Raw genomic sequence first — 23569 nt, forward strand, 5'->3', positions numbered from 1 at the left:
CCTTCATGCTACACTGGGTTCCTTCATTCTCTTGGTATTGCTCAGACTAAAATCAAATTAATAAGGGTATATTCATGACCATTAGTACAGACTGACTTATGCCCTGTGAACCTTTTAAAGGGGATAGTTACCTACACAGAGGAGAGCTGGGCTCTGGCCACTTTCTTTCTAGGTCAAGGGGCTTTGCCAACTCAGTTCAAATGTGAGTGGGAGGTGGAGAGGAGGAGATGAAATAGGAGAAAGAGAGAATCACAGATGGAGAGCTGGAAGGGCTCACAAGGATTATCCAGTCCAACTCCTCAATTTTAGCAATGGAAGTGACTTCTCTAGATCCTACTGAGGTAAATGGCAGGACTGGAATCCATGCTGACCACTTCCTGTCCTCTCCTCCCCTCTATGCAAGGATAACGGTAGCTCTGGCATTCCATGCTTTCTTGAGATGGCTCTTTCTACCCTGCTCCTGCCATAAATGACATGAGGCCTGTCAAAATCCATCTGAGGAAAATATGGTGGTCCTTAAGTACAGAGGATGGGCCATCTCCTGATTCTTAAATCAATTACTGAGTTGCTACTATGTTTGTGTTGTGGAATGTATGAATATTTAGGGATATGAATAATATACAAACCTGCCTTCAAAAACTTTACGCTTGCTGAGGTAATTTAGTCCCTAAATAATAAAACTATTATAAAATAATTGTTTCTAGATCAGTGGTTCTCAAGCTCTTTGAGGTTTCCAGGCTCTCTACGAGAATCTGATATAAACTATAAATTTGCTCCCCAGAAAAATCCACACGTTTTTGTACATATTCAGGGGGTTGCTGGATCTCCTAAAGCCCATCTACTGACCATGAATTAAGAAGCTCTGTTATAAGAGATTCACTGAGTTCCACCACGTAAAAATTATCTGAAGAACAAAGATTGAGAGAAATACTAGTTATCCCTTTTCTTTGATGCAAAATGAGTAAACTTTAAAAATATGTCATCCCATGTTAAGGGCAAAGAAAGTTCTTTCCCTAGTATCATCTGAAAGGCCCTCTACAAACACTTATTTTCCCATATCTAATTTTGTGTGTGTGTGTGTGTGTGCGTGTGCGTGTGTGTTATTCTATGAGAATATATTGTTTGCATCCAGAATTTCTGGAATGGCCTTTTCATGTATATATAAAATACAAAGGTAAACTTCATTAAAACCAGAAGGAACAGAGCTTAGCTTATGAATTATTCTATTTCAAATTTTTTAATCTAGCTTGGAATGCTGTTTCTAAGGCTTTGATGCTGAAGGGAGCAAAGTCATTAAGATGAGTTGATGATACTGCCGGCATGAGCACTTTCCTCCTCTCTGGTAAAAAAAAAAAAACAACGAAGTACTTAGGTCTTTCGGAATTCAAATTTCTTTCTTAATGAAAAAATGAAAGGATGAAATATAACAGTAAAGAAATCTCTACAGAAATGGGAAGCTGTACCATCAATACTGAAGTTTCAGAAATAATTTCCTAAAGCTTTGAAAAATCAGAAAAAAATTATACCAAGCCGTTTATGTTAAAATATTTTACAAAACCAGTTATCTCGTTACATATTCTGAAGCAAATAAATGAAGCAGTTAGAATTAACATATTCTTGAGTATCCTGGCAAAGTGGACAAAATGATAAAGCAAAGTGGGTAAGAGGACAAAAGTAAGGGGGTTTCCATCTAATTTTTAAAAACCTGTAAAGTAAAATACTTTAAGTAAAATACTTAAAATACTAAAATACTTAAATACTTAAAATACTAAAATATAATTCAATTTGATACCTTGCCAACCTCAGGTGTGAGAAAGTTAAATGGAAGGAAATGTGACCCAAGGCTGGAGAAAGGGTTTAGATCCCTTACTTGTTACCAACATTTTAAATGGATTAGAAACACAAATTATGAGCAGATTGGCAAGAGAATGGAGAAGTGATTAAAAAATGATTATAGAACGAACAAAAACTTTCTAAAACATCAATTTATTAAAATTTTCCTTGGAAATGGAGAATAGCCCAATTCAATCATAATCTCAACAAGCACTGCGAGGCAGTTCAGCTCAAGTTTAAAAAGACCTAACGTTAGTGCTAGATAGATTCTGATTAAAAAAAAAAAATCCACAGAGAACAGTTCACAAGACAGGGATAAACATTCACCGTGAAAGACTCATACAACTCTTCAGGTTGAGCTTTTCTGGAGGGAGGTAAGAGAACAAAAGAAAGACTAGAAATGACATAAACAAAGAGACTTCAGGCTTAAAGTCAAGGATCAGTCAAAAGGAGGACAAATCCACCTTTTCTTCATAGGGAACTACTGATATTAAATGTATTTAAAATTGAAAACAATGAAGCTGAGGTAAAAAAACAAAATGAAGGAAGGAAGGAAGGAAGGATAAAAGGGAGGGAAGGAGGGAGGGAGGGGACAAAGGCTACATTGAGACATCTTTTCTGTGTTGAAACAAAGCCTGACATCAGCATAGGTGCAAGTGAACTTATTCATTTACAATACACTTCTCTTCAGTAAAGCTGTATTAACGAAGCAGGACGTATTTAAAGGATCAATGTGAGCGTATACATACCACAGGCTGTTTTGTGATGTCCACCAAGTCCTTGAGATTATAATACTGATGTTTCTCAAAGGCCGAAAACAACATGTCTAAAACGTGTTGTTTATCAGCTCGAGCTCGTTTCCCATCTTCTTTCTTTTTCCTTTCATATTCAATCTATGTGCAAAAAGCAAAAAAACACGAAGGCATTAATTCAACATGCTCACTCTGAAACACAGGCACTCTCTTTTCAGTCCTCTACGTGACTATTAGATTTTAAGCTGCAAAGCAGCAGGTCAAAGAGTGGTGGTTCAATACCTGGGGTCCTCACTGCTCTCAGGACTCCTCAGACCTTTAAGGCTCCAAGAAGGTATTAAAGCCCATCTGTAAACTGTTTTCATTATTTCCTAAAGCTTTACATAATGTGTCCATTTCCTCCCAAAAAGCCTTTCTTTACCGAAATTATATCAATTCAGCGTGGCCACCAGTGAGCTCATGTTGATCACAAAGTCTAATTTGCAGTCCTTTGTTTTTGATTACCCGAAATTCAGTAAAATAGTTTATCTGCTACATGCAGTTTGGTAGGTAATATCTTTCAAAATGGGAGTTTTTTGGGGCAGGAAGAGGGTTGAGGGGCAGGCAGATCACAGAACAGGTTCTCTAGGGATGAAAAGTTTGGGAAACACTGGTAAAAAGGAAAGCACATGGGAGGTGACAGGAGGCCTTTTCTCCTCCCAACTCTGTGACCTTTTTGAACTTGCTTCTTCTGTAAAATGAAGTAAGCAGTGACACGAAGAGAGCAGATAAACTCTCTCCTAGTGTTACCGTCCAGAGACGTGTGCATTTGTAAAAAAATTACCTTTTTATTGAAAACGTGCAACTTACTTGCATTCACGTCAGTTGATTAAGCTTTTAACTTTTTTTTAAAGAAAAACTCTATTTTGATAAAGCCTCAGGAACTATTTGTTATAGGACATGTATATAAACTGCAGCAGCCCACCTGGTAAACACAGCATCAGCAGGGGGGCTGAAAGCTGCCAAGAGAACAATCTTCTGTGCATCTCTATAATCTAGAGACTAGCTTCAAAGACAGTGAAATACGTTTCAAAATGTACAACTAAATTAGGCACAAATTCCAGCTTCATAGAGTTAGGCTTATTCTCTGGATTTTAACAATAGAGATGTAAAAAGATAAAGTCTAATTTCTACTGATGTCAAGACTAAAAATGTATCAGAGACTTTCAAATTAGAGGCAAAAAGTAACTCTGACAACAAGTATCTGTCTTTCAACTAGATAAAATTAGGAGCTATACAAGGAGAAAGGACTAAATTGAATGTCTTTATTTTTATGATATGTACATCTTGGGAGTAAAACTCAAAATCCATTCATCTCCTCAACAGATTAAGCATAGATTAGGTGCTTGGTATTGCACCAAAATATGGGGCAAATAAGACACTCTCTTTCAAAAGGTATCCCTTTCTTAGGGCTTGTGTATTAAAATGTATAGACAGGGCCATGAGCATTTTAAATGTAGTAATAGTAGTAATGTAGTAATAGAGAGCACAGAGCTACCTAGAACAAGATCATGATGCTGAAAAAAAGCGCAAATGCATGGCACAGACTGTATTGTTGGGGAGGAATGAAATCTAGCTAGTCTCAAGATTTTCTGGGTGGAAACAGCCTGAAAGAAAACAACTGTGGGCAGCTACAAAGGAATTGTTAAAGAGCAGAGTGACTAGAAGAGCTAGAAGCAAGACTGGAGAGGGGAGAGACCAGAGAAACCCATGACCAAGGGGGAAATCCACGCCTTCTCAATTTGAGGAAGATGGAAGAACAGATGAAAAAAAAATGCACTTAAGGAAGAAGGCAGAATTACAGATTCTGCCCCAATTCTGAGAGGAAGGAGGCTGCAGAGATAGCCAGGACCAACAGAGATCTACCTGAGGGCCACTCAAGGAAGAATTTTCTTTCTCTCGGGTCAAAAGAAGGATAGAAAGAACTAAGACAGTGGCTGTATGATGGAGAAAGAAATCATGACAGACCAGGACAAAACCCACAAATCCAAACAGTCATTGGATTAAAAAGAATGAGATCATGGAATGCCTTAAGGGATTAATCTTTAAGCCTTGCTTTGCTGACCAAGGTCTCAAATATGTCATTATTTCCCCCTGTTTACATTTGTACTTAGTTTGCATCCTGACATTTCCTTCCACAGTTGCACTGTATTTGAAAGGGTTTGCTTTGTCCACTGTGATGGACAGTGTAGAAAGGAGGGCCCAGTAAAAGAGTATGAAAGTCTGGACCATGGGATGAAGATGTTAGAGCCCTTTACTCTGACCAAGTGAGGGATAAGAGAAACTTAACTTGGTACCTAGAAAATAGAGGGAGATAGAATCAGACTAAGGAGGAGTGGGGAAAGCCTATTCCCTTCCCGCAGGCTTGAGTGGGATGTGGGATCTCATTTAGGGAAAGGCCATTGGTCCTCAAGAAAAACAAGACAAAGAAGTGGGGACCTAGCAAAAGACCAGGGCTAGGCTTTTGTACTCTCAGTATAGAGCTACAGTTGTATGATATTCTGTCTTCTCTTCTGTCCCAGTTTTAATTTATGCTGAAAGAAGATGGAAAAAATTAAATTAAGGAAATAGGAAACAGAAGTTATGGTATATTCAGCTTCCACCTTTAGCCATCTCTTCCTTGTGTAAAATGACTCGAGGGCTTCCCTGGTGGCGCAGTGGTTGAGAGTCTGCCTGCTGATGCAGGGGACACGGGTTCGTGCCCAGGTCCGGGAAGATCCCACATGCCGCGGAGCGGCTGGGCCTGTGAGCCATGGCCGCTGAGCCTGCGTGTCTGGAGCCTGTGCTCCACAACGGGAGAGGCCACAACAGTGAGGGGCCCGTGTACTGGAAAAAAAAAAAGACTCGAGAAGCTAGGAAGATGAACAAGAAAAATGTTTTCAAGTAAAGAAACGTGCTGGTAAAGCAAGATGGCCCAGTTCAGAGAGGGCATACATTCTAGCTGGCAGTGGAGAGAAAAACTTAAGTGTTTGTTATCAAGTTGTCCCAACCCTAAAGCCGTATGTCAGACCCAAAAGGACTGAAGAAAATAATTTAGAATAAATTAGAAAGAAACTTCAAATAAGGGACTTCCCTGGTGATCCAGTGGTTAAGTATCCGTCTTGCAACACAGGGTACGCCAGTTCGATCCCTGGTCGGGGAACTAAGATCCCACATGCCTTGGGGCAACTAAGCCCATGCACCGCAATTACTGAGCCCACGCGCTCTGGAGCCCTCGCGCCACAAGTAGAGAGAAGCCTGTGAGCTGCAACGAAAAATCCTGCGTGCCACAACTAAGACCCGCCAAATAATAATATAAACAAATAGATATTATTTATTATTATTTTTTATTTTTTATTTTTTTTTTTATTTTATTTTTTTTTTTTTTGCGGTATGCGGGCCTCTCACTGCTGTGGCCTCTCCCGTTGCAGAGCACAGGCTCCGGATGCGCAGGCTCAGCGGCCATGGCTCACGGGCCCAGCCGTTCCGCGGCATATGGGATCCTCCCAGACCGGGGCACGAACCCGTATCCCCTGCATCGGCAGGCGGACTCTCAACCACTGCGCCACCAGGGAGGCCCAACAAATAGATATTAAAAAAAATACTGAGGATAAGATTAAGAGTCAGATTAGGTTGTGATTTGTAATGTTAATGAGTAGTGAGAAAAGTACCAATTCTACACAGAAATTTCTTTTTAATTCTTGGTTTACATGTTTCAATCTCAAAACACTGCATTTAACATTGCTGCTTTCCTTCTCTAAATTGCAGAGAAAACAGACTAGACTTGTATGCTTGTCTTTCTGTGTTAACCATGTCTATGAATGGCTCAATAACCCAGGGGACAGTGCAGCCTAACTTTACTTTTGACTAGTGAAATAAAAACACTGAAAAGCGCACCTGAAACTAACACAACATTGTAAATCAACCATACTTCAATCAATCAATCAAATATTTGCAAAAGAAAAAAAAAAACACTTAGAAGTGTAATCTGAAAACCCAGACATATATCTCTTTAATGCCCTCAGGGCCTGTACTATAGGATAACCTACAGAAAAGATTGTTTTAAAACAAAATTTCTGCAGTACAGCATTATTTAAATCTTTTTTTGATAATGTCCAAGATAGGCTCATAACCCAAATTCTGCTCTGTGGTATCAGGTAGTTCCAATATATGTGTAATTATTTTTTTTTTTTTCCGTACGCGGGCCTCTCACTGTTGTGGCCTCTCCCGTTGTGGAGCACAGGCTCCGGATGCGCAGGCTCAGCGGCCATGGCTCACGGGCCCAGCCGCTCCGCGGCATATGGGATCCTCCCAGACCGGGGCACGAACCCGTATCCCCTGCATCGGCAGGCGGACTCTCAACCACTGCGCCACCAGGGAGGCCCAATATATGTGTAATTATAAAAAGGGACTGAAATTACTTCCATGATCATTTAGTTATTAATAACTGTTATACTCAGGACAAAACTAAGATCCCTGAGGTAACTTTTCTTTTTTAAGCCAAACTGTGTAGAAATGGCAATCTTAATATTGCACTTACAACTTTGTACTACAAATAAAATTAACTCTACAAATAAGCTACAAATGATATGAACTAGTCTGTTTAGGAGAAGACTACTGTTTTGAGATAATGCTATTTCTTCTCATTTTAGCTCTTTTCCCTTTGGGCATTTTGTTTTGTACTGGCATTATAAGGAAATGACACTCAAAGCAGTCATTTCTAACTTCTTAGCAGCTACGACAAAATATCAGTAGGAGAGGTACTGGACTAGAAATAGCTTTTATATTATATGAATTTTAATTACTGATCTTATATCTGCCCCCAATGACCACAGACTACAGTGTAACCAGCTGCATAGAAATAAATGTCAATTCAGAAAGAACATGAAATTTAATCTCCAGTTACAAATGTTTACAATCCAAAAAATCCATCATATACAATTTTACTTTCAAAATAAAAAACAAATTATTCAAGACTAAAACGCCACCAAATGTTGAAAATCCATCGTGGATGTGGTATAGAGCTGTTCAACCATCATTAATGAAACAATAATCACTGACTAAGATTATAAATGCCACCCACTGCCAATTAAAACATTATAATACAGATGTCTGTAAATTTCTAGATTGTTGTTTGCAGAAATACTTTGATTGCTTTGTCAAGGCAGTCTTTGTGGAGGCTTTTATTTTAACTTTTAAAGTGAGCATGGTTTGCATTTTAAATCCTTATGAAAGACTCCCTCCCTCCCAATGCTCCTGTTTCTGCTTAGTGTGTTGTTATCTCTTGGGAGGAAATTAGTTCTTTAGAGTTGATCAGTCCTTGGTGTGCAAATTCAAATGAACGAAGCATGTATCCTTACACTACACTATATACTACAGTAGGCAAATACTGCCGAAAGGCCTTTAGATACAGTCCTGCAGGCATCCATTTTAATCAGCAAAATTCCAAATTTACACAGATACCTGAAAACAAAACAAAAAGCCAAGCCAAACCGCCCCACCACTGCCAACAACCCTAGCTCTGAAGACTAACACAGTTGGTTGCCACACAGAAGGAAACAGAGTATGCATAAAATAAATTTTCTTTTTAAGTTCCTGGGGGTTTACTTCAAGATTTTATGTAATAGTTCTATTACCTCCAACAGTAGTTTTCTAGTTCAATTTTTCCAATTCTCTATCATTTGCAGACTAAGAGCTCTTGCCAGGAAAAAAAAGGGGAAGAGAAATCTTTTTTCAAGCTGGGGTGGGTGGGGCACAGAGGGGGATTGATGATAACAGAGACTAGAAGATACTAAACCTTTTTAAAAGCCTTAGGTTTAGTGGAAAGAGACTTCCTGGTCTCCCCCCGGGCATCATTTTTGCTCCCTACCCCAACAGGAGATGGCAGACAGAGCTATAAAAAATGCCTATAACTGTGGATCAGTGGCGGAATGCTAGAATTACCTAGGGAACTTAAAAATTTAAGAGAGTTGGCCTCCACAGTAGATCAATACAATCAATCTCTGGAGGTATTTTTCTTTTTAAAAGCTTCCCAGGTGATTCTAGTGTACAGCCAGCATTGAGAACCACTGTCTAGACAACAGAAGACACAAATCCTTATGAGAAAAGGGATTCCTTATGAGAAAGGTCATACGATGGAGACTGCATATAAGAATACTGTGACATTTACACAGGCTGGATGATGATGTCCACACGTCAACCAGAACACACATACACAAGCACCCTTCTTTGCAATCAGGGATGAAGGGAGTTGAAAGGAATCTTACACATCAGCCGACTCTGTATTTTGATTATACAACTCTATCAGTAAAAAAAATATTTTTTTTCCCTCGCCACGCAGCTTGCGGGATCTTAGCTCCCTGACCAGGAACGGAAGCCAGGCCCTCAGCAGTGAAAGCGCTGAGTCCTACCCACTGGACCACCGGGGAATTCCCAATCAGTAAAAAATGTAAAGCATGAACTATATGAATATCTATTTGTAAATTATTAAAAAATGTACTTCTGTATTAATATGCACAGTTATCTTTATAAAGCATACAAGAAAAATTTAAAGAGATGAAATAAAAACATTTTAGGAATAAGTTTTAATTTAATTTGTCAAAATTACAAAACACTTTTTTTTGTTTTGCTCTCAAAATACAGTGGATCCGTCTTCACGTTCTGGATGCTTAGTCTTTAAATGAATTGCAAACTGTGATGGCTTTGAACCAGCAACAGCGAATACACCCTAACGGTATAACACAAAGGTCAAGGGTCACTATGTCAAATTATTTCCAATAAGCCTTCAGCTCCCAACCTTGGTGGCGGTGGTGGCGACAGCAGGGGACTGTAGGCCACACTTCCGAGACCCCCCTGCCAGCCTGTTCTCAGCTGGGGCTCTGCCAATGGAAGAAGGAAGCAGGAGGAAGGGCGGTTTTCTTCTCTTGTGCTGTGGAAGCACCTCTGGAAGCGGCAGCTTCCTCATCTCTGGCAACCTCAGCCCTTCCATTTTTGTTATTCCATTCTGTAAACCATTTGTAACCAGTTTCCTACTTTAAGTCCCTTTCGGCTTGAAATATCTGGAGTTGTTTCTGTTTCCATGATAGACGCTAACTGAATCATCATTAAAGACAGGGGATCACAAGCCATATTTAGAATGATAATTTCCTTTTCGGGAGGGCCAAGTTCTTGTCAGATTTGATCACGTCATCACTGTTTCTACCTCACAAAGTTACTGATAAAAGAGATTTTTTTTTTTTGGCCGTGCCACACCGCTCACGGGATCTTAGTTCCCCGACCTGGGATCGAACCTTGGGTGCACAGCAGTGAAAGTACCGAGTCTTAACCAGTGGACCGCCAGGGAATTCCAAGAGATCGTTTTAGAAGAGAAGTGTCAGTTTCGCCACTTCCATGTTGATACATATTTGCTTCATTAGTATTATCTTTAATCTACAGTTTCTTTGTTGGAATCTTTTTAAGCCATTTATTCACCTTTTGAGATTGAATTTAGTTAATAATAGATACTATAATCTGTAAATCCTTAAATTTAGCACCCAACCTAAAATGCTGAAAACAAAAGCGTGAGGTGCTGAAAGCACCAAAGCCAACCCCTCTGTGTTGTACTATTTCTTTCTTTCGTTCTTTCTTTTTTTTTGGCCACACCATGTGGCATGCGGGATCTTAGTTCCCCGATCAGGGATCGAAACTGTGTCCCCTGCAATGGAAGCTTGGAGTCTTAACCACTGGACCGCCAGGGAAGTCCTTGTGTTGTACCACTTCTACTCGTCTAATGAAAAATGACTGATTAGCACAGGGACTGCATAAAGGTACCAAGGTCAATCCACATTGTAAATATTTTTAGAGCTCAATTTCTTTCCTTTATTAGGTAAAAACCAAGAAAAATATAAGTTCCAAAATCACCCCCTCCCCCAATGGGCCCTCTTGTAAATCCTATTTTGACAGCCATTATTTTTCACAGTTTGTTTTTGCTACATGAAAGGATGAGGGATGGGGAATGTGATGTTCAAATGTTTACAAAATGCAGGATTAAACAAATTCCTAGAGGTTCCCAACTTTAGTATATTAAATGCAGTGTCAATATTGAAGGGGAAGGATATAATCAGAATCTACAAGTTCTTTTAACACACAATTCTTTTTACACAACTGTTTTTTTTCAAGGAGATTCTCATAACATTAGTGTTTCAAAAGACTTTCGCTGGAAAAAGTTTCAGAAACTTAATGATGATCTAATAAGGCAGAGGAAAGGCCACGAAGGGAGAAACCTGACAGGTCACATCCTAGTAAAGGGTGAGTTTTCATGGCCAAGCTTTCAAGGAAGGACTATTCTAAGAGATAATGCTACTAATATAATTCTTTTTGGCTCCCAAAATGCTTTCTGAATGACAAGAATGGTAGGTATCGTATCCCAGATAGTTTGTGAACCAAAGAGATAAATTTGAATTTAATGCTTAGAAAAGCTCTATGTACAAAGTAGGAATTCAAATATTTGGAGATGATCATATATATCAAATGTAAATTTACCTAGGTGTCATAGGTGAGTGAAAATGTTTCTGGGGGTAAATGCAAAGTGGTTTCTTTCTGATCAAATGTATGTATGGATATTCTTTTACAAATACATATGCCATTTCCACCCCCTTTAAAATTTTTTGTACAAAAATTTCCCCCCCTTATTTCTATCCTGAAAATTGCATTAAAAAACCTCAACTGTTAAAATGAAATACTGGGCTTCATGTTTATATAGCACCACCTGGCAAAAGTTTGAGAACATTTCAACCTCATATTGAATTTAAAACTGAACATCATAAACACACCTAAGGAGACAAAAGACCTGTATGCAGAAAACTGTAAGACACTGACGAAAGAAATTAAAGATGATACAAACAGATGGAGACAGATATACCATGCTCTTGGATTGGAAGAAACAACATTGTGAAAATGACTATACTATCCAGAGCAATCTACAGATTCAATGCAATCCCTATCAAACTACCAATGGCATTTTTTCACAGAAGTAGAACAAAAAATTTCACAATTTGTATGGAAACCCAAAAGACCTCGAATAGCCAAAGCAATCTTGAGAAAGAAAAACAGAGCTGGAGGAATCAGGCTCCCAGACTTCAGACTATACTACAAAGCTACAGTAATCAAGACAGTATGGTACGGGCACAAAAACAGAAATATACATCAACAGAATAGGATAGAAAGCCCAGAGATAAACCCACACACCAACGGTCACCTTATCTTTGATAAAGGAGACAAGAATATACAATGGAGAAAAGACAGCCTCTTCAATAAATGGTGCTGGGAAAACTGGACAGCTATATGTAAAAGAATGAAATTAGAACACTCCCCAGCACCATACACAAAAATAAACTCAAAATGGATTAAAGACCTAAATGGAAGGCCAGACACTATAAAACTCTTAGAGGAAAACACAGGCAGACACTCTTTGACATAAATCACAGCAAGATCCTTTTTGACCCACCTCCTAGAAAAATGGAAATAAAAACAAAAATAAACAAATGGGACCTAATGAAATTTAAAAGCTTTTGCACAGGGGCTTCCCTGGTGGCGCAGTGGTTCACAGTCCGCCTGCCGATGCAGGGGACACGGGTTCGTGCCCCGGTCCGGGAAGATCCCACATGCCGCGGAGCGGCTAGGCCCGTGAGCCATGGCCACTGGGCCTGTGCATCTGGAGCCTGTGCTCCACAACGGGAGAGGCCACAACAGTGAGAGGCCCGCGTACCACAAAAAAAAAAAAAAAAAAAAAAAGCTTTTGCACAGCAAAGGAAACCAAAAACAAGATGAAAAGACAACCCTCAGAATGTGAAAAAATATTTGCAAATGAAGCAACTGACAAAGGATTAATCTCCAAAATTTACAAGCAGCTCATGCAGCTCGGTGTCAAAAAAACAAACAACCCAATACAAAAATGGGCAGAAGACCTAAATAGATATATTCTGAGAAAACCATAATTCAAAAAAAGTCATGTACCACAATGTTCACTGCAGCTCTATTTACAATAGCCAGGACATGGAAGCAACCTAAGTGTCCATCGACAGATGAATGGATAAAGAAGATGTGGCACATATATACAATGGAATACTATCCAGCCATAAGAAGAAACGAAATTGAGTTATTTGTACTGAGGTGGATGGACCTAGAGTCTGTCATACAGAGTGAAGTAAGTCAGAAAGAGAAAAACAAATACGATATGCTAACACATATATATACAGAATCTTAAAAAAACAAAGGTTCTGAAGAACCTAGGGGCAGGACAGGAATAAAGACGCAGACGTAGAGAAGGGACTTGAAGACACGGGGAGGGGGAAGGGTAAGCTGGGACGAAGTGAGAGAGTGGCATGGACATATATACACTACCAAATGTAAAACAGATAGCTAGTGGGAAGCAGCCGCATAGCACAGGGAGATCAGCTCAGTGCTTTGTGACCACCTAGAGGGGTGGGATTGGGAAGGTGGGAGGGAGACGCAAGAGGGAGGAGATATGGGGATATATGTATATGTATAGCTGATTCACTCTGGTATAAAGCAGAAACTAACACACCATTGTAACGCAATTTTACTCCAATAAAGATGTTTAAAAAAACCACAAAAAACTGAATATCTTAGTACTTTCCTTGGTGGTGCAGTGGTTAAGAATCCACCTGCCAATGCCGGGGACACGGGTTCGAGCCCTGGTCTGGGAAGATCCCACATGCCATGGAGCAACTAAGCCCGTGCACCACAACTACTGAGTCTGCGTGCCACAACTACTGAAGCCCGCGCACCTAGAGCCCGTCTTCTGCAACAAGAGAAGCCACTGCAATGAGAAGCCCATGCATCGCAATGAAGAGTAGCTCCTGCTCACCACAACTAGAGGAAGCCCGCGTGCAGCAACAAAGACCCAACGCAGCCAAAAATAAATAAATTAATTAAAAAATTTTTTAATAAATAAATAAAATTGAACATCTTGATTACATAACCTCTAAGTCATTCTTGTTGAATGAACCACATTGATGTTTCTCAATCACTTAAAAATAATGTTCCTGACAACAATAACAAAAGTTTTATACTCTTCTTACAGTTGGCATTATAATACTGAATATCCTTTTAAAAGCTATGCAGGTGCCTTCACCCATTTTGATACACTCGCATGGAAAAAATTCACTAAACATTCAAATAACATAATGTGGTAAGTTACAGTCAATCTTTGTTAATCAAAGATTACTATATGACTCATCACTGTAATTACATTAATATTAACGACTCATTCACACTATGACAACCTTAACAAAGGCTGTTACCATGAACTGAAATGTCACTTAATGTTAAAAAGAGTCTTTAAAGTGGATGTGATAGCTTTTAAAAAAATTTTTTTAAATAGATCTGTATTGGAGTATAATTGCTTCACAATACCGTGTTAGTTTCTGTTGCACAACAAAGCGAATCAGCCATATGCATACACTTGTCCCCATATCCCCTCCCTCTTGAGATGTGATAGCTTTATATCCTAATGAGTGGTTTAGAATACAATATATTTGTATTTATTTTAGCAGGAGAAAGAAAGCAATGAAAAACATTCTAAAAATGACATTTGAAATGTATCTTCTATACCTGACAGGTAGATAGTGCCAATGTCACTCTGTATATGAATTAGATAGAGGTCACAGCTTTAATACTAGCAAAGGTGCCAGCTTTGACTGACCTCAGAGAGATTTTCCTTTTGCCTCAGAAATGATGGTATGTGGTAGTATAACAAGAGTGACCCTTATAATGGAATTTAAGAAAAAACAATTATAATATACAAATGTGGACTCACTAGGTCAAAGGAAATATAGATTATACCCCAACTGGGTCTGAAAGGCATGACCAGAGAAATTGAAAGAAGTGGTAGCTCCGTGAAGACAGGAATTTTATCTATTTGGTTCACCAAGAGTAGATATCTCAGGCACAAAGCACGCATTAAGAAAACATTATTTTTGTTGACAGAAGACAAATCTTAGATAACTGTGGTAGGACATTGTCATGGCTAAGTACTAACACTCTTCCCTAGCTTTCTTCCCTTTCCCATCCCAACAGAAAAGTTTTACTGCCCACTGTAACAATTCAGACAATACGTGCTCACTGTGACAATTCCAACAATTCAAAAAAGATATCATAAAGAGGAAAATTAGGATAAAATCACTCTAGAGCCTACCATCAAAAAATAACAACTTAAAGTACTGAACTAATCCTTATTTTGGGACAAGTGTTTCTGACCTTTTCCTATCTTAAGCAATAGGGAGAAACACTACTGCATATACATCTTTGGCCACTTGTCTTACTATGATAAATTCTTAGATACAAGACTGCTAGATCAAAGGATGTATCCTTTTATAGTGCTTCTGACACAAATTACCAAACTTCTCTCCAGAAAGGCTATATCTTTTTATAGCCTATGGAAGGTGTGGTCTTTCTTGTCCTCACTGCAATAAAAACTTACACAAGAGTAGAAATGGGTATACAGAAGCCTGACCCATAAGTGGAGAAAAAAGCATAGTCAGGGGCTACAGGAGAAGCATATTAATGAAGAAGAGAGGCAAAGACAAGTAAGACCTGTCCTATGTTATTTCTCTATTTCCACTTGGCTCCAGAAGGTTGTATGTATTCCCATCTAAGAGTAGAAAAGACTAGAATAGAAGAGGACAAAGAAGGAGACTTCTACTTACTTGTCTCAATCAACAGACATCATAAAAATACCTCTTGGATTATCTTATGTTTGGCCGCACTTAGCTTGCCTATCCTCTTTTTTAGTTTACTTTTCCCCTGACACATAACCAGAGGCTATAAAATGGAAGCCTGCATGGACGCAGCTGAATTGTGACTTGCTTGACTAAATCCACACAGTGTAGCAATTTTTAACATCTGAATGTCTTTAGAAGGGGCACATACACTCCAGTTCATCAGTCTCTACCATTTACCTTCTTAAATTTCAGCATCCCACCCAGAGAGATGCCTGCTTCGTCCTGGAGGCACTTGCATTTGCTACCTTTCACATAAAATAACTGAAAGAAATTCAAGTATCATAAAGCAGTGGTATGGCAGATACTATCTGCGTCACTGAATAAGCCTGGAACTTAAGGCCAGTCTTAAAGAGTGTTTATGTCTTCCTAAACTCAGTATCAAGGGGAATCTTAAGCAACAAAGTAGGACACAGGTTATCAACTCTTAATTGCTACTTGACTTAACTTAGGCTTCCTTTTATTTTCAGAAAATCATCACATTTCTCCTGATACTGCAGGTACTTCAAGACCCAGAACCCTTAGCCCTTTTAGCACTGCTAATGATGTGCAACAACACAGCACAGTGGTTCATTAAGAGTAAGGCTCCTACTCACAGACACAGAAAACAAACTTATGGTCACCAAAGAGGAAGTAGGGGGAGGGATAAATCAGGAGTATGGGATTGACAGATACACACTACTATATATAAAACAGACACCCAGCAAGGACCTACTGTATAGCACAGGGAACTATATTCAGTATCTTGTAATAACCTACAATGTGCATAACTGCATCACTTTGCTGGACACCTGAAACTAATGCAATATTATAAATCACCTATACTTCAATTAAAAAAAAAAGTAAGGCTCTTAAAACAGACTATCTGATTCAACACCTGGACTGGCTAATTACTGGCTGTGGACCTCAAGTAAGCTAACCTCTCTGTGCCTCAGTTATTTCATCTGTAAAATAAAGATAGTAGCAGTAGTTACAATAGTAAGAACAGTGCCTGGCACAAAGTACACATAATATATATACATGTGTGTATACTATTTTTATACACACAGAAAATACATACTGTGTGTGTATATATATATATATATATATATATGCTGTGTATATATATATATATATATATAATAAATATAGTATATATGATATACTTCAATAAAAAAAGGTTTAAATACACACGCACACACACACACACACACACACACACACAGAGGCAGTCCTTGCTTTGAATGGTAGTGTGAGGCCGTAAAAATGCCCATAAAAGCTGAAACTACGCAAAGCAATCTTAATAATCAATGGGAAAAATTATCATTGTTTCATGACCTTTAAATTTTTTTGTCAAAACATTAAAAACTCTCAGTTATAAAGGTATTGAGAAAAAACAGCAAAACTAGTATTTATTAAGGACACTAAAACATTAGAAACATTGAAAAATGAAGTGTTTTATTTCTTTGAAAAACTTTTCAGGAGTCATTTGAAGAGTGGTTGCCTTCTTCTCATCGTATGATTTAGGATACACAGTGAACATCTTTTCTATGCTTGGCAAACTGTTATCTTCCTCACTAAGTCTGGATAACTCAAGCGCCTGACAGCAAGGTATGTGACTACTGAGGTGCTTTCAAAACCTAAGAGTCTGTGATATTAAAGACAGAACAGAGTGAAGAAAGACATGAAGACTTACATTGTATTGATGATTAGCAACAGGTTTGTAATTGGTTGTCACAACTTTGTCTAGTTGCTGTGATAGCCTTACAGGTTTGGAAGATTCTTCTATTTGTAATCTGAAAAACAGAAGGCATTATTAACAAACTTACTTGTTTACTGGAGTGAAACCTGAAGAGTTATTCCTGTACTTCTTCAAGACTAATACTTAATATATAAAGAAGATACATCAGTCTTAATACTTCAAAAACACACTGAATATGAAAATAATGTAGAAACCAGACCATAAGCTAAACATACAAACCATGTCATTTAATTCTACAACTTCCTTCTAAACCTATACTTCACAGTCAAACTTTAAGTTTTAAAACAAAGAAGCTAATCAGCTTTAAATTTCTGGAAAATAATTTGCATGTAAAAATGAATTATCTTAAGTTATATGGTCTAAAACTAATCAAGGTATTAATCCAAAACTTCTATTCATTTGATGAGATAAAAATATGATAAAAAGATGACACATCAGCACTCAGGATCTAGTGGCTAGTAGCTGCTTTACTGGACAATGCATATAAATAACATTTCCATCATCACAGAAATTTCTATTGGACAGCATTGGTTGTCCAACTGTAGGACTCCATCCATCTAAATTAAAATATAATTAAAAATATCACTTTTGGAAAAAGAGCCATAAAATAAACCTATGACACTAGGTATAGCATATTATAAATATATATATTCAAATAGCAATCTGAGGAGATTTTGTTTTGGACTAAATATTACCATACCCAGTGACTCACATTCAATGATTTACTTCTTATTTTAAAAATTAATTCTTTGGTATATGAGCACAGTAAATCTAAAAAATGTTTTAAGGGGGAAAATGGTGTAGCTTTCAAAATGACTATTTTTTTTTATCAAAGTGACTATTTTTTAAAGGACAAAAGGTACCACTGTACCTCTATACTTCTCATCAGCAAGATATCAGAATACAAGAATACATTTGAAGTACTATAGAAAAAAAATTGCCAACCATGTCTAGCTAAATTATAATTGAAGAGTAAGAGTGAAATAAAAGTATTTTTGTACAAAAACAAAGTTTATCATTCACAGATCCTCACTGAGAGAACTACTCAAGGATTCATTTTAGCACAAAGTAAAATGAACCCAAAAGGAACTAGTGAGATGCAATGGTCACAGCAAAGAAACTGAGAACCATGTTAGAAAATTACCTACTTGATACAGACAAAAAAAAGAAGGTGGGTTTTTAAAGAAAATGGCACTTAACATGAAAGAATGGGAAAAAAGAGATCAGAATGAATGCATTTAAGATTTCCATATGCTTTCTAAATTTTCTGCAATAAGCATCTATCACTATCATAATCAGAAAAGGAAGTATACTTTCTTAAAGGAAAAAGAAAAATCATGTCTTAGTTTGAAAGCCTTAAAAATGTTGGTCATTTAAAAATAATACATGTTGAACATCATATTACTTTCTTTTAATGGGACTTTAAATTCTTTGGTTCAACAGAACAGGAACTAAAAATTTTCATTTAAAATTCCTTCAAAAGAGAAAAACAAATACTGTATGCTAACACATATATATGGAACCTAAAAAAAAAAAAAAAGGTTCTAAAGAACCTAAGGGCAAGACAGGAATAAAGATGCAGACGTAGAGAATGGACTTGAGGACACAGGGAGTAGGAAGAGTAAGCTGGGGCAAAGTGAGAGAGTGGCATGGACATATATACACTACCAAATGTAAAATAGCTAGCTAGTGGGAAGCAGCTGCATAGCACAGGGAGATCAGCTTGTTGCTATGTGACCACCTAGAGGGGTGGGATAGGGAGGGTGGGAGGGAGATGCAAGAGGGAGGGGATATGGGGATATATATATATGTATAGCTGATTCGCTTTGTTATAAAGCAGAAACTAACACACCACTGTAAAGCAATTATACTCCAATAAAGACTTTAAAAAAATAAAAGTCCTTCAAAGGCACAACTTGCAGTATAAAAGGTACCTGCTTTTATAACATTCTTATTATTTAATTACTTGGTTGGAGTTATTTCTCTGTTTATTTCTTCCTATTTTTAGGGATATAATACCAAATTCCTCAGAAGATATTAAATATCTACCAATTGCTTTTTTAATTTGAAAGCTATAAATACTACAGGTTTTATTTTTAACTATGATCCCCAAATTGAGTATAGACATTTCTGTATTAAAATATAAATATTTTGGGCTTCCCTGGTGGCGCAGTGGTTGGGAGTCCGCCTGCCGATGCAGGGGACACGGGTTCGTGCCCCGATCCCGGAGGATCCCACATGCCGCGGAGCGGCTGGGCCCGCGGGCCATGGCCGCGGAGCCTGTGTGTCCGGAGCCTGTGCTCCGCGACGGGAGAGGCCGCGGCAGTGAGAGGCCCGCGTACAGCAAAAAAAAAAAAAAAAAAAAAATATATATATATATATATATATAAATATTTTAATTCTTCCAATTATTCATAAATCCATATATATCCTTTAAATACATAAATTCATTATTTTATGAAGTGTAAAAAAAGTACTTTAGAAATGTCTTTAGAAACTTACTGTATATGTAACCATAAATCATATGTAGTTTGTTACTTTGCTTTTCATGGGCCAAATAAATATACTTTCTATGAACCAGGAAGAAGGCACTAGCTAGAGGTCTAGAAGGGAGATGTCCACCCAAAGATGGCCTTGGGCTAACAATCCTTCAATGGCCTCTTAACTGTTCTTGGGTGACACATAAGCTCCTTTACATGACTGCATGTCCCTCTGGGATCAAGTCCCTGATATCTCTCCAGCTTAATCCACTGTTCTCCCACATCTGCATCCCCATGGCTACAGCTGTGCCATGACCAGACTTTAGAAGGAGCCTCTTACAGGCAATCATCCAGCAAATGATTACTGGGTGCCTCTCTCTGAAGAAAAGGCTTGATTAGTGGAAGACAAACATTAAACAAACGCTTATCTATAACTGATTATCTGCAGGACTGAAGAGGGACAGGGGGTTGATATTATGATAACTGACTGCGTGCTACTATGAAGTAAAGATTAACTCCAAGATGTGCACTTGAGGGTTAGCTGGAGCAGGGCAATCCAAGCTTGTAAGAGGTGAGGCGAAAAAGACTGGGCAGAAATCACTCCTCCAAGCTGAGAAGATGTCTCAAAGTGACTACGAGATAAGTGTTTAGAGAGAAAAGAATGATTGAAGACAGATATAGGAACGTTTACAAAGAGGTAGAACTAAGCATGTGTATGTAACTCCTTGAAAAAAGGGGGGAAAAAAACATAACCAAGTGGCAACCTGTCTCTGAACACCTCTCTGTGCTCTAACCTTAGCCCCATCCCCTTAATGCAATCAGTTCTCAGGGGTCTGGCCTCTCTAAATGGTAATCTACGTGTTATGCTGCCACTAAATTATCTTTCCTGCTTCAATCACCTCACTCCACAATTTGATCTTATGAGACATTCAAGGAGGGAGGCATGCGCTGCTTCTTCCTTCTACATTAAATGATCGTTCCCATTACTTCACAATTTGAAAATTCCTTGGGGTTTCAGTTTGTTCAGGTAAGTGCATTTTTATAAACGGCAGCTTATTCTTGTCATGCTCTTACACTAGAATTTATTTTCAGCCACTGCATCCTAATTCAGGTTCATGTGGCATACTTCCCTTTCAATTCCAATACAAAAGTTCTAAAAGCCAATTTCATCATCCGTAGAGTGTCATGCCATTTTTATCCTCAAAGTATTTAATCTTTTAAATATATAAAGGAAAACACTGAATTAACTTTAAAAAAAATAAAAAGCTCACATTAAAATTTAACCTTTTTATTATACATTTAAAAGGTCAACTCTAAGGGTTTTGTTTTAATTATAAGAGGATATCTTTATGATTCAAAACTCAAAAGGTGGGACTTCCCTGGTGGCGCAGTGGTTAAGAATCCGCCTGCCAATGCAGCAGACACGGGTTTGAGCCCTGGTCCTGGAAGATCCCACATGCCACGGAGCAACTAAGCCCGTGCACCACAACTACTGAGCCTGCGCTCTAGAGCCCGTGCACCACAACTACTGAGCCTGCGCTCTAGAGCCCGTGCGCCACAACTACTGAAGCCCGTGAGCCTAGAGCCCATGCTCCACAACAAGAGAAGCCACAGCAATGAGAAGCCCACGCACCGCAACAAAGAGTAGCCCCTGCTCACCGCAACTAGAGAAAGCCCACACGCAGCAAGGAAGACCCAACGCGGCCATAAATAAATAAGTAGGTTAAAACAAAACAAAACAAAACACCTCAAAAGGTTAATCTATGGACTGAAAATATAACATATTCTTAAAGAACTAAATCTTAAAATACTTTAATTAACCTGAATAGTTTAAAATAATTTATTAGGGTTCTTTACTTAACATTAAATAATTCATTTAACATTACCTCATGAAGCGTCAGAACAATTTGCAATTCCACTTCATCACTGAACAAAGCACCAAATTAAACATCACTGACCTCAACATGCCTTCAAAGTCAAAATGAGGTTTAAAACTAGGCTTGTACAAAATAATATAATTTGGAAATATTTGGTTTGTACAGCTGAACAGCAAACTACATACAGAGGTTTTATGCTGGACTGGGAGGAAGCTAAAAGTTTTACTGTCCCAACCATTTAAAAAATTGGGTCTTAACTTTTTCAGAAAATTTAAAAACATGGTGTTATTTTCAAGAAGTAATAGAAAAATATTACTATGTGATCATTTAGACACAGCTAGGCCCTGTTTTACAAACCATTAAAAAAATACATGTTGCTAATTATTAACACCATTTCAGGACAATTTAGAATACACATTCACATTCTTAGAAGACTAGGACTCAATGAATTACCAGTCTTTCTAAAATTATTATTTAAAGAGTCAGTTTTACCTCTCATTTTTTCCCATCAAAGAAAAAGCTCAAGGGCTACATGACCCAAGAGCTTAAACACTAATAAAATGACAACTATAACAAATAACAGACATTTAAAGCACTTAGTATGTTACTAGAAACTGTGTTAAAAGCTTTACCTACATCTTCTCAATGTTGCTTTTTCCTTATAGAAGGCAAAACAGAACTGGAACTCAGATCTTTTTTTTAACCCAAAGGTTCAAGCAATTAATCTATACAGTCCCTAAAAGGCCATATAATATAATAACATCTCTAATTAAAAGCTTATTGAGTTTAGATCAAAATAAGTAATTCTCTTATAATAACTATAAATGGAATATAACCTTTAAAACTTGTGAATCACTTTGTTGTACACCCGAAACTTACATAATATTGTATGTCAATTATATCTCAAAAAACACTTAATTCTCCTTGATGCTCAACAACCTGCCTTCAACTAGCCTAATTCCACACACACACAGAGAGAGAGAGAGAGAGAAGAGCACATTCTCCTTTATAACACTGAAAAAAATATTCCTATTAAGTCAATGTCACTAGTCACTAGGCTATAATCATGGTGCATAATCACCCTTATTAAAGTTACTTAAAGATCTTCATTATACTTTATTAAGATTTATGCACTACAGTGGGAATTCAATTCTCAAATTATTTAGTATATTTTGAAAATATAAAATTCATTTAAAAAAAGTAACATAAACATCCCCAAATATTTTAAAGTATGAACATTGGTAAGATCTAACAAAACAGAAAAAAGCCAAATTCTACTGCTCTAAGCTGTTGGCAGATTGGGGAAGAGAAGTCTACAAATTTTAGTCAATAGATCTTTTGTTTACCTCACTGCTACATATAATGCTTCTTATGTAAAAGTAACTCAAAAATATTGGCTAAGCAAATGAACAAATGACCTTTATTGGACACCTTTTTTAGATCACAAAGGCTGAATCCCATATTAACAAATTTCCCAATAATGCCTGATTTTATACATATAGACTATTCTCCTGCCTAAGCAAAATACCTTAAGTAATATTGCCTTGCTAATCTGGTTATTAACTACAGAGTTAAACAACTACAAAAACACTGAATGACAAATGTTTCCATCAGCAGCTGCCAATGTAGGAGTCATTTTATAATGTAAATATCATTATTTTAGCATTCATCTATCCTTTGTGCTCTAGCTGCGTTTGACAGCAATTTATTCTATTCTTAAAATGACAGGTTTCCAAAAAAGAAATGACAGGTTTCACAAAAGAAGGTAAATTTTCTTAAGATGCTGATTTCATTTTTGAAAGGGAGAGAGTAAAGCAGTGAAGGAGGTAAACAGTGCCTCCCAAGGGGGAGAAGGAAGCTAATGTTTGCCGGGTGAGAGAGAAGAGTCTCTGGGCAAGGAGAAGCAGGAACAGCCCGGAGCGCTGGGACTGCCTGTGAAAACACCCACTAAGTCAGATAACAAAAACAAGTTTCAGAAGAAGGCCCAGCTTGGGAGCAGGTTGACAGAAGGCTGGGAGAAAGGCCAGGTGAGGGAAACCAGGTGTATGCTGAGCTGATTTACTAATACAAAAAGGTTCTGATGATGCCT

At 37.9% G+C, this 23569-nt stretch overlaps 1 protein-coding gene across 1 annotated transcript in view; it reads right to left on the reverse strand.

Moving 5' to 3' along the window:
• Positions 1-23569, reverse strand: part of GTF2F2 (general transcription factor IIF subunit 2) — a 143241-nt gene that overhangs the window by 13968 nt on the left and 105704 nt on the right. The window contains exons 6-7 of the mRNA XM_060080141.1: positions 17058-17157; positions 2583-2726 (exon numbers count right to left, since the gene is read on the reverse strand). Of these exons, the coding sequence (XP_059936124.1) occupies positions 2583-2726; positions 17058-17157 (244 nt within the window). The remainder of the gene's footprint in view (positions 1-2582; positions 2727-17057; positions 17158-23569) is intronic.

Source organism: Mesoplodon densirostris, chromosome 17, assembly GCF_025265405.1.
Source record: "Mesoplodon densirostris isolate mMesDen1 chromosome 17, mMesDen1 primary haplotype, whole genome shotgun sequence".
NCBI classification, from domain to species: Eukaryota; Metazoa; Chordata; class Mammalia; order Artiodactyla; family Ziphiidae; genus Mesoplodon; species Mesoplodon densirostris.